Here is a 13088-nt window from a genome sequence, read left to right as displayed (position 1 = left end):
TGGCTGCTTCCAGATTGGTTGCCTAGAACAACCATCCTTTTGAGACTAGAAAAATTCCTGAGGCAGAGTGCCACAGATGTTCATGAGAGGAAGCCACTGCAGTGCAGAGAAATCAGAGGTGAGTGCCATAAGGATGTGAGGGCTCTACCCACAGTATCTATCAGCACCACTGGACTGAGCTCCAGAGCTCCTTGCCTCACTAGCTATCTCTAGAACAGCACCATTCAATAGAGATGAAATGTGAGTCACAAATGCATGTGTAATTTTTAATTTTTGAGAAGCAATGTTAAAAAAGTAAGAGAAATAAGTGATGTTAATTTTAACTCCATATCTTTTAACCCAATATAGCCAAAGTATTGTCATTTTGACAATAAATCAATATTAACATGTCAATAAGGTATTTTACATCATTTTGTACTGTCTTCACAATCTGAGGTGCATTTAGCATTTACAGAACTCTCAATTTGGAAGTACCACATTTCAAGTGCACAATAGCCACATGGGGCTAGCTGCTGTCACAGTGGAAATGCTACTCTAAAAGACAGAAACTGATAGAAAGTGGGTGTTCAGTAAATATTTGCCCAATGACAGAGGTCTTAGCTGGGGTGGTGATTCTTCTGGAAGAGTTACCTGACCCCTTTGAACTGAATGTGGGTGCTTTCTCTCAGAGCCCCTGCAGCCCTCCCTGTTTCGTCCAACACAAGGTTTGTTGTATTTACCCAGGGTTGTGTGACACTCACTGTCTCCTCAGTGAACTCTTGGCAGGGGCAGGCTCCCACCTCTGTTCCTCTGTCTGTGGCACCTGGTACAGGCTCCAGAACAGAGGACAACTTCTCAAAGTTTTGTTCAATGATGAATACATTTTAAGACTAGGTGACTTAATTATACTTTTAATGAAATTGAAAAGGTACATTTTATAGATTTATTTCATGAAAAGTCTAACATTTTTCTTCCCACTAAGAAACATTATTGTAATCCCAAGGGATTACTCACCTACTGGCCACAGAGTCAGAAGAAGTTGGAAAATGAACAACAATATTAATGAAGTTAAGAATGTGCTGCTAATAGCTGTATGTAGTGAATGAAAATAAATCACATGATACTTTCTGTTCTTACCAGTTAGTACTCCAGAGCCTGAACCAGGGGTTCCCAAAGTGAGGTGCCCAGACCTGCAGCCTCAGCATCACCTGGGAACTGTCAGAGATGCAGATGCTCAGGCCTCACCCAGCTCTGCTGAACCAGAACTCAGAAATCAGTATTTTAGCAAGCCCTCCAAGGGATACTGATACATAGAGAAGTTTGAGAACCACTGCTCCAGGTTCCTCTAGAGGGAAAGCACTGAGTTTGAGGAAAGACAGCTTTCTGGGCCCACATTTTCACGTGTATAAAACATGTACTCTCTCTACTTAAAGATGTGTCGTTTCTGCCCTTGTGAATAATTTTCATGTGAAATGAGAGAAATAACATGTTGAAATTTATTCTGGTACAATGTCAAATAGCTATTAAGCAAACATTTGGTTAAACAAAACCATTACTGGAATTCTGCAATTTTAGAGAGATAAAAGGCATATAGAAAGCACTGTTGTTTTTATAGTTAATAGTAAGTTTAGGAGTGGTTGTCAGTTTTTATCACCTATAGGATTATAATTTGATTGAGGGCACATTTTTTGTAAAACGTTCATAATGAATTGTGGAAAACCTGTACACTATTTTCATCCTAAACTTCAAAATTCCAAAGCAGAATCTTAAATTTGCTAATTCTACCACTTAAAAGAGCATATTTTAACAGTGATGGAGAAACTATTTTAAAGAGAAGTGAGGAACACAAAAATTAAGGTTTTTACTTCCCGTGGTAATATGAGGCTCCCCACAATTTCAAATATATATGCAATGAATTGTGCCTCCCTGAGGGACAGCTGCACTCAGCACACTTCCATCTTTAACCAGTGATTTCCTGAAGAACCATGTGAATAAAGCAAAGCAGATAACCAGACTACTTACATAGATAGTCCTCATTTATTTCAGCTCAAATAACTAACGCTTATTCACATTTACATATATGAGGTCAAATTGTATATGTTCTTCTAGATAATTGAATTTAGCCTGAATTTTACCTCATGCAGGTTGATACACCTTATGAAACCACTCCATCCATCTTCATTTGCCAAATCCCAAAGGGAAAGCCTTTGTCTTCCAAACAGGCTAACTCACTCCTTCTCCACCATCTTGAACTTTGTAGGTACTCAGCAAACATTAACTGATGACAAAAAAAAAACCCTAAGAGCTTTTGAATTTATTCATAGAATGATTCTTTTATTCAAAGAACCCTTTTATATACTTTCTTTTCTTTACAAAGTAGCAAAACAATGTTTCTTCTTGTCAGTTCTGTATTTAATATCTGCACACAGCACAATGTGTGCCTGTTTGAAACAAATGTGTGGGCATACGAGTTATACTAATCCAGAAACATAAATGACAAAACAGACAAATACAGTTTTTAGGGGGAAATTTAACCTTAGGGCTCAAAGTTAGTGGCAAAACGCAGTTTTTGTGTTTAAAAGAGTGAAAGAGCACAAAGAAATCACTGTAGTGCTGTTAAGCTAACTTTACTGTGGTGATAATTTTCCCATCAATGGTGTGGACACCAGGCTATGTGCACACCTGAAAACCAGTGCACTCCATGAGCTGACATGCACCAGCATAGGTCAACTAGTAGAATATCCATGGGCATGAGCACAAGCTGATTTCCAGCCCTAGTTATACCATAAAGTCATTGAAAGTCTTTGGGAAACTTGCTCAATTCTCATTCCTTGGTTTCTTAATCTTAAAAAAAGCCATATTAATATATTTCTTATTATCGTCACTCTTCAATGGTCATTGATTGTATACAGGATGCTTTGTATCTCTTCAAGGTGCTGAAACTTCCCCAGAGATGACTGTGCTAATGAATAGTGTTTGTAAATTATTCAGAAATGCTTGGATTAAAAACTGACCGCATCAGAGTAGAAGTATTTGTATTAACATGCCGTATGGGAGAAGCATATGTTATCTATTAAGACGGTATGTCTGATATTGAAAATAGCTCTCTGGTACATTGCCTTCTGCTTTTTTTACACCTAGATGTGCTATGGCAAGTTTTGGTATGCCAGGGCTGTACCTCCAATGTAGAAATGCTGCAGAGTTCAGGCCCTCAGCAGATATTTGTTGAGTTCCTTGTTGAACACTTGGCTCTCTACTTACCATCATATAAAATATATGGATGGGACAGTTGCACATTACTGTCTCATGTGTTTCTTTTCCTTAAACATGTGTCATACTTAGGTCTCCCTTGATAGACACATATGCTTTAAAATATCAGGTTCTGTTATTTTCTCTTCCCTCTAAAGGACAAGTATGCTGTTTGGAGACATTCTTTAAAAAAGACAGGACGGAGGTGATTGGCATCTCTATCTATAGTTGAAGATCATTTCATAGGTCACACATAATCTTTGTGAGCAGGGAAGGTTTGTAATAACATTTGAATTTATTCTGAGTAGAACCAGTACTAGCAGTCAAGATAGCACTGCTCAGCTTTTCTTCAAATTGACTCTACATGTCCTATTGCCTTCCCAAGAGGTTCTAAGTCTCTAGTATGGATAACTGTATTATAACAAGTTCCACAGATAATCCCCACTGGCCTGGGGAAAGGATTTCTTCTCTTAGCTAGCTGCTTTGATAAGAATACAAAATGACAATAAGTGTAGTATAACAAAAGTCTGTGTCTGTTGTACATGTTGTATGAAACTTATAACCTTGTATTCTATTAGTATATTCCTGATAATCTTCGAATAGAAAACAATTATTTTCCTGATTAATTTGTGCTGTAGCCATGTAAGGTCAAGTAAGGGAAGATCATATTTCACTAATTCACAAATATTTATTGAACACCTACCATGGCTCCTTCTGGGTATTTAGGAGATATCAGTCAGGTAATGAAGCAAACCAAGATCCTTGCCTTGGAGGCATTTACAGTCAAATGAGACCAGATAGACATAAACAATGAATATAATATCTAAGTTGTATATAAGATGATAAATACTTGAAAAATAAATAAAGAGTAAACCAAGGTAAGGAGGATGGAATGTGTGGGGATGAGGAGATCCCACCATTTTAAATAGAGTGTTCAGCATAGACCTCACTGAAAAGGGGATATTTGAGCAAAGACTTGAAGGACCTGAGAGAAAACACTGTAGGCAGAGGAAATGGGCAATACAAGGACCGAGAGAGCAGACATCCGTGTGTCCTGGAGGAATAACACCGAGGCTAGTAAAGCTGGAGCAGAGTGAGTAGAGAGAAAACTAGAGAGAAGTCAGGACAGGAAAACAATAGGAGTCTCTAGCACACAGAGAGCCTTGATGCCTTTGGGCATTTTAGAGCATTAGAGCAGGGAAATGGTATGATGTGACTTCTAGATGAGAGTAGATTTGGAGGACAGAGCTGAAGGAGAAAAATATGTTGGGAGCCATTGTCTCACCCAGGAGAAATGGGATGGAGGCTGGACAGGGAGTAGTGAAAGCAGATGGACTTTAACTACATGTGCTCCCTAAATGTCACCATATTTGGCTTTTAGGAGCCATTATGTGCAATTAAAGAGATGTGACATTTTAAAACTAATGAACCATTTAATGAAGTTCAACCAAAGGCTCAATAGACACAAGGTTCTTTTCTACATCAAGAACTAAAATATGGTTCAAGCGAATAATAATAATAATTACTTCTCAGGGGAAAATGATGTTTCTTTCTTAATCTCATGACAAGTACTTGTGGAGCACCTCAGCTGGGTGCTGAGGATGCCACAGGAATAGCAAGGGCATCTTTCTTAGCCAAGGATTTACAATTTAGCTCTCAAGGGTCAGAAGAGGTCACAAGAATCATCAAGGCAAGAAAGAGAAACCTCAGGCTTTGGCACATCTGGACTTGAGTTTAAGTTCCACCTCTTCCACTAATTGTGGGACTTCAGGGAAGTTATTTGACCCCCCACAACCTCGATTTCTTCATCTGTAAAAATGCAGATAAAAGTCTAACTCAATAACACTGCTGTAATTTCATGGTAATGAGGATGAGGTGTGTAAGTATATAAGTGTCTGATGCCTAGGAAGCCCCAGGAAGCAGCAGCTACCAAATGTGTTAGATGGTGACTGCACACTTCTTTTCATCTGCACTTGAAGAGGCACATGAGACATTAGAATAATGAGGCAGCCAACTCAGAAACTTACTTTTCTATAATGAATCTATTAAAATAGCTCAATAGGCTGATGGCAGTTCCAGAACAAAAAGTTTAAATGTTTAGACCTAACTTTCCCTCCCTCCTGCCTTTCCTTCCTTCCTTTCTTTTTCTCTTTCTTTCTTTCCTTCTCTCTCTCCCTTCCTTCCTTCCTGCTTTCCTTCCTTCCTTCCTGCTTTCCTTCCTTCCTTCCTTCTTTTCTTCCTAAAGACATTAAGCAGAGCTGAGCAATGCCTTTGTTCACATTGAAGGGGGTAAGGTGGAGGAGATGGCAGACACCCAGCACAGAGCTAGGCCAGGGCTGGGGAAGCATGTCTGTCTCAGATTAAAAGCACCTAAAGAGCATGACAACTAAATGCAGTGTGTGATCCTTGATTGCTATGAAAGATGCTGGAAAATTAGCAAAACTTGAATATGGTCTATGGTTTAGATAGTAGGAATGTCATTGATTGCTAATCTCCTGATGTCAATGGTTGCACTATGGTTATTGAAGAGAATGCCCTCATTTGTAGAAAGTATATACTAAAAATATTCAAAGCTGATGGGAGTGATTAGGGGGTGATTATGGCCTGACTTGCTCCCAAATGGTTCAAAAAAACAGAAAGTTTCTTGTAACTTCCTGTTGTTTAAAATTATTCCAAAATAAAGATATCTAATTTAGCATTAATTAACAAGACAAGTTTAGAGTTACAGCATTCCACTCACTTGGCTTAAGTGTCAGAAGAGCTGAATTTTCCACATTCTTAGTGATCTGTTTTAACCTGTATGAGATCATACCTTACTTTTATATTATATACTTTTTAATTTTTTAATTTTAAGTGTTGTTCAAGTACAGTTTTCTTCCTTTCCCTCACCCCAGCCCACCCCCAGCATATATTATATTTTTATATAAGTACCATTTCCCCACATTTTTTTCCTACCCGTGATTTAAATATCTTACCCAAACACAAATATTAGTTACCTTTCTAGGGAAGTATAGTGAGTTCTGGCATCAGGTGACTGGGTTGAAATCCCACTGCCTGCACTTGCTAGCAGTGGAATCTCAGGCAACTTAGTGAACATCTCTGTACTTCATTTTCCATGTTTGTAAAATGTGGATGATAATAATGATGCTTACATAACTGAGTTGTTATAAGAATTAAATTTGATAACCTATGCAAAGCACTCAGACACTAAATAAAACATAACCAATATTCAATAAATGTTAGCTGCTTTAACCAGTATCCTGCTGCCCATATGGCTGTATTAAATAAAATATAAACACCACAAATGGCAGTACATATTCTTTGAGAGTATGTCTCCCTTACATAAGCTACACTTATTTTTCAAGTTTGTATCTTCCAGGGAGTTTTGAAATATGCAAGGTGAAAATGTAGCTGGGTAGCAAAATATAAAATTAGAGACTAAATTTTTTACAAACAAAAGTGTTAACTTAAAAAATATCCTTGAGCCCTCCTGAGCTGGAAAAAAATCAATATAGCATTTGTATTAATCAACTATTCCACAATGATACTGTATAACAAACCAACCCAAAATGCACTGCCTTATAGCAAAAATATGTATTCTCATGATCACAGGTTTACATGCTGACTGTGGCTCCACAAACGTGGGTTGTGCTCTGCTGGACAGTTCTATTTCAAGGTGTGAGTTGCCTGGACTTAGCTCCAAACTGTGGCTTGGGTTCAAGTCTGATCCACATATCTCACATCTTCTTTAAACCAGTGCTGACGGGCTTTTCTTGTCAGGCAAATGTCAGGAACACAAGTCCCAAGTTCAATTATGTAGCACATTTAAGCCCTCTGCTCACATCATGTCTGCTAATATTTCATTAGCCAAATAAAGTCACTTGGTATCAACTCCAACATCAATGGAGTGGGAAATATTCTCTACCTAGAGTGGGATAAGAGAGGTATAATTCATTACAGGACTGAAGAATTGGGATCTATAATTCATTCTTCAGACCACTGTGTTTCAATCACCTATGCTCTATTCATGTCCAGAAAGCTTGGGACCTACAAAAGATATGGTGATAGTATGCCAGCAGGCAACAAGCTTCAGGTTGTTTCCCTAGTAGCAGAGATGTACTTACTCTAATTTACTTTCCATCCCCATGCACAGTTCACAAAAGGAACCAAAAATATCCGGAAAGTAATTTGTGGCCATGACATTGAGATTTTGCCCTTGGAAAATTCTTCCATATAATATTACACATGGACTGCATTCTTATCATCATCCAACCAACAGTGCATTCCTTCCACTTCCATGAATTTACATTGTAGCAGGAGTCTCTTATTTTTGTTTCTATAAAAATTTTCTGAAATATCTTGCATTTAGTATATGCTCAATATATATGGGTTGAAACACTGAAGAGCAGGGTACTTACTAATACTGGAGAAACAAAAAGTATGCCACTATTAGAATTCTCACAGGTTACTGTGCTTTGGGCATAGGAAAGTAAAGTATAATGTAACATGTGACATGAGTGCTGTGGAAATTTATCATCTGAAATAAATACATGACCTTTTGGCATATTAATTAAGAGAATTTAGCTTCTGTGTGACAATTTTTAAGGTAAAGAAATAGCATGTCACTTCCCTGTATTTCTTCACATTTATTATAAGCCTTTTAAATCTCTTCTAAAAACCACACATTTAGATTTCCCACTCTACTCAACTTTTATTGTTTATGTGCTTCCCGTGACAATAGCTCGACAGAGAAGACTGATAAAAGGAAAGATTGTCCATATCAAATCCTTATGGGTAACTGTGTAATGGGATTCTTTCCTACCAGTAGAAGCCCACTGTTTCACTAAGAACTCACCCATTTGAGGCATTTAAAATGTATGGAAAGTTATATGCTGGCCAAACCGTCTTTTTAAAACACAGTGAAATGAATGTTAATCTAATTGCCCAAGAATGCATAAACTGGGTTTTGAAAGCAAGACTTCTACACTGGTTCCCCCTGCTGGATTTGCACATGAATGTCTTCAGAAATTGAAAGCAATATAGCTGAACCATTTCATTTGAGGGCATGTTACTCAAATGGCAAAGCCAGCATTCTTCTAGAATTCACGTACTCCATGATAAACATGCCAGCATATCTTGAGTTTTCTGCCCAAAGGCAGATATACTATATAACTAGAACACTGTGAAGCCAAGAGTCAGAGTGGAAAACCAAAGCATGCCAGTCAGGAGGTTGCATTAGGGAATGGGACGACACATGTGGATAAAAATAAAAACCCAGTAATAGTAGACTAGGAAGACAGCCAGACTGGTTTTTACCACCGTGAAGCTGGACTTGGGGTCTGACCATGAAAATACTTTTCATGCATTTAGAACGGCTGGAACCAATTCCTCACTTTCCTATTAATTGTTGTTTCTCTTTTCCTTTTTAACTTCCAGTCTTCACAAGAGAGTTTTTACCCCCACTCCACAGAGATGTGGTAATCAGCCTAATTTTAAAGGTAGTGTGTCACTGTACACTTCAAGCCTATCGTGAAATCTGTGTTAAAAGATCTGTCTGTTGGGTGAGACAGAAAAGCTGGCAGATTTTTCCTGCTTGAATGATTTTTCCATTTGATTAGGGGAAGAGAGGAACACTGACCTGTGTTCCTGACACATGCTCCTGCACCGACTTGACCTTGTTAAGGGAGCAAGAGAAGCAGTGATGGCTATTTCATTCCTACAGTGAAAACCGATGCCATCACCCACTTGGAGAACCAGAAGAGAGAAAATGTCAGATCATCTGTCGTACTTGTAAAACCGCTAGTGAAAACAGTGGATTTATGTAGCTACAGAGCTGCCCCACGTTCTCATAGTTAGATTTATGCAGCATCCCCTAAGTTATCCCAAGTGACAAATGGCACAGTGCAGGGCAGAAGGAATTCTGTCTATACTTAACATATTCATTGATAGCATTCTTTCTCCACTGAGTGCCACTCTTTTTATCTGTGTATTTACTTTTGCCATTCTATTATAAACCTTTTCTTTCAGCCAGGTTACTTTCTTCAGTGGGTTATTTTTCAGAGCTGTTCAGGGAAATGTTTCTTCTTTGCATCTCTGAGGCTCTTGTTTCAGTCTACTAGTTGAGGTCTCCTCTGGGGAAAACCATCCTCTTCTCTCTGGATTAAGAGCTGGTGGTAGTAGCAGATGGTGGGTCAAAGCACTCAAGCAAAATAAGATTAAGTGATCTGGCCTGGTTGTGGGTCAGGAATTTTAAAAGAGCTCAGCTGGGTGATTCTTCTGTTCCTTTTGGCTTTGGCTGAGGCCATCATTCAACTGCATTCAGGTGGCAGCTAGGCTGGTTTAGAGGACATTGAGAAAGCTTCACCCACATGTCCAGCCCCTCCATGCTCTGCCACATGGCCCTTCTCTTTCTCTATGTGCCTCTCTCCACTTGGTAGGCTAGCTGGAGTGTCTTTACAGCATGATGGTTGGCTTCCCAGAGGGAGGAAGTGGAAGCTACTAGTCTCCTAAGGCCTTAGCTTGAAGGGTCTAGAACACCACTTCCACATTTCATTGGTCTAAACAATTTACAAAACCAGTCCTAATTGAAAGAAAGGAGGGAGAAATTCCACTTCCTAAAAGAGGAAGGATCTGTGGCATCTTTAACCCATAGTAATATATACTAGTAACTTCTGCTTTTGTATTTTATATACTTTGCCTACATATTTTATTTTTTGTTTCTGTGTTTTTATGTAAATTTATCATTAAACTTTTTTTCTAAACAAAAACAGGTTTGGAAAGATTCCCAGCAACAAGTTATAAAATATGCCTTTATTTGCCTTTGAAAAGTTTGTTTTTCTACACATAAATTCACAGATCTACATTATACATTTTAATCCAAAAGAGAAAATTTTAGCTAGTTTGTTTGTATAGGCACCATTGGACCTGCCCAGTTATTTATTTTTCAAGGATTTATGTACTATAGTGTAAACTTGACCAGGATAATTTGTTCAAGACAAAATATTTTATAACATAGATTTGTTAGGCTGAGATATATAGGCTAAATAAAAATAGACATTTCTGGAACATAGATCAAACAGAAATATAAAGGGCACAGAAACTTAACCAAGTTTTTTACACAGTGTAGATTGCTTGAATCGAGGGACAAAAGGTTGGATTTAAAATCTGTATTGCGTTTTGGGAAATGCTGTGCAAGTAGAGAGATGTAACTAGGACTGCTGAGTGAATTTTGTTTACTGCAGTTCAACATTTCATCAAGCAAATCGTGTGCAAAGGGATGGGTATAAATGCACCTATTTATGTAGGTGATTTTTCTGTTTCATGCCTCTGATTCATCTCTCTGCCTTGCTTTATGGGGAGTCACGCTACATTGATTATTAATTTCAGTGCTGCATATTAACCATAAACAGATATTTCATAAATTGACTTGATGTAATTTTTTCCTCTGTGGTTTCCTTGGAAGATGAGAATGGTCCAGAGGGAAAACAAAGTACGGAAGAAATGGAAGGGCAGAGCCAAGAAGCAGGTGGGCTCAGATTTCTTTTGAGGAGTCTCCTAGGCCTCATCCACAGAGGTGAACAATGACTTTACTCAGTGTTATTTTCTGAAAATGCTTATACTTTTTACCAGGTTAACTTCACTGTTCATTCAGGTACCCCTCAGGAAGCAACTAACTATTAACTCTGAGTTAGGGCTTCCTATCAGAAGGGTACGTTGCTGTGTTTCATTCACCAAATCCATTTTTCTTGCATGTAATAACAGTTTGTTTAGTGATGACCTAAGAGGGGTGAGCAGAGTTTGAAGTGCCAAATAAGAGGATGGCTGACCTAGGGCAGGTTAAAATGAGCAGATGCAGTTTGGACAAAAAAAAATAAATGAAACAAAAGATGCTTAAGTGAAATGAATAAGAGGCTTCTCCTACACAAAGAGTGGAGTGTTCTTTACTGTTTTGCATTAAATTTTGAAGACCCATATTCCTGGTTATTTCTCTGCATGTTGTAAGTCATCTCCTACAATGTAGGAGATAGTGTAACAGAGCCTGACTCCTCCACATGAAGAGCTAAAGTGAGACCCAAAGCCTTCTTGACATCTCTTCTGTCCATTAAGGAGCAGGTGTGTCAATTGAACATATTAAAATAAAATAGCACTGAAGACTCAAGAGAGATTGTCATCACCTTCAATTTATTGTCTGTTTCTGCCCATTTTGTACCCAGGCATGTTCTCTTTTAAAAATAATAGACACAATTATGCAGCTATCAACACGACCACCCAAACAAAAATAGCTTTCTTCTCTTTACTTTGAAAATCATTCTCCTGGTTCTAATGAGCACCACAGTGGTGGTGTTGATAGTAGGGGAGCATATTTTAAATGAGGGCTCTTTCTAGCGTATGCCATGGGATATTTTAGGCCATATGCTGAACTATTGAAAATAAACCAGATAGTGGGATACGTTTTTCACTGAAAACTTCCTATATTAACCTTGGAACTTTTGCAAAAGAACTGGAAGCTTTTATCATTAACCTGGAAGATGGAATTGAAGAAGGCCAATCAGAGAAAGCACTGAAGCAAGGCAGCAAAGACCTTGTGTGGCTGCCGTGGGGTCAGCAGGCTTCCTTTGCTGAAATGTAGCTCTTGCAATGAAATGAATTCTGATACAGCAAACTGCTGTTATTCACACCCCCACTCAGCCTCCGCCCCACACATCATTATGCTCCATGGAAGATGAGTCTTATATGAAAAGCTGTCACTGTTTTTACTGTGTGGGGCTGATCAATATTAGTCAACTAACTGCCGACAGCTGAGGTCATTTTCTGACTGTTGAGGTTTCATAGGGTTTTTTTACTCAGTATTGTGTCCCAAACTGTCTTTATCAACATAGATTTTTTTCTGTCCCTGTTTATATATACAGGTACACACACATGCACATGTATATGCATGCATACACATTTCCCTGTGTTTTATTTATTCACCCTTTTCCTTGAATCAGTTGGAAAGAGGCAGTTTCTTTTTAGTCTTTCTTTCTTTCTTTCTTTCTTTCTTTTGATTTGGGCTCATCTTGGCTGTTAGCAGGCAAGTAAAATGTCATCTCTCCTTTACCTCTTAGATCAATAGCACCATCACCATAGTATGGGAACCTCTCAGTGTGAGGAAGAGTCCTAAATGCACACCTGAGAGGCTCCTCTTGATCTTCCAAACAAGACCACTGCCTGGCATGGAGTCCACAGCAGGGTTCATCTATGATCCACCAGTGTCCACAGGCCTTGTTATGTCCACTCTGCTCATTTCATATCCTCCCTAACCCACATGCAAAGAAACTGAAGATACGGTTCTGGTTATTAAAGCCTTTTTGACCTGCTGTTATTCTTCTAAAATGACATATCTGTTTTCATTCAACATAATTTCCAACTTCAATTTTGATTATGTAGTTCTGCAGGTCTCTTTCACTTCAAGAAAATACACAGTCTCACACTAACATAGCCCATCAGTTTTTACTGCCATCATACTCAAATCAAAAGTTGTAGAAAACATTCTCCAGTCATATAACAAATGCATACCAAGAGTCACAGGCATGGTCTGGGCATGGGGATACAGCAATAAGCTATAAAGACAATATCCATGCTTCCTTGAAGCTTATATTCTGGTGGGGAGAGTTCAAAAGTAAACAATAAACAACAAAAAAGTAGAAAATGGTGACAAATGCTTTGCAGAGAAATGAAGTAATGGAGCAGGAACACTGTGAAGGCCACTTTCCACTGGCTAGACTAGAGAAGATTCCCTTAGGAAGCGACAATTAAAATGGGATCTAAGTGATGGGATGATGAAAGTGCGTTCACATGGAGGAAACAGATAATGCAAACTC

The 13088-nt window shown here is 38.5% G+C and overlaps 1 protein-coding gene across 1 annotated transcript in view; it reads left to right on the top strand.

The window, feature by feature from the left end:
- MACROD2 (mono-ADP ribosylhydrolase 2) overlaps window positions 1-13088 on the top strand; it is a 2132804-nt gene that overhangs the window by 2007326 nt on the left and 112390 nt on the right. The window contains exon 11 of the mRNA XM_036009551.1: window positions 10691-10753. Coding sequence (XP_035865444.1) covers window positions 10691-10753 — 63 coding nt within the window. The remainder of the gene's footprint in view (window positions 1-10690; window positions 10754-13088) is intronic.

This window comes from Phyllostomus discolor, chromosome 9 (genome assembly GCF_004126475.2).
Source record: "Phyllostomus discolor isolate MPI-MPIP mPhyDis1 chromosome 9, mPhyDis1.pri.v3, whole genome shotgun sequence".
Lineage (NCBI taxonomy): Eukaryota > Metazoa > Chordata > Mammalia > Chiroptera > Phyllostomidae > Phyllostomus > Phyllostomus discolor.
This window is presented reverse-complemented; position numbering and strand designations above follow the sequence as displayed.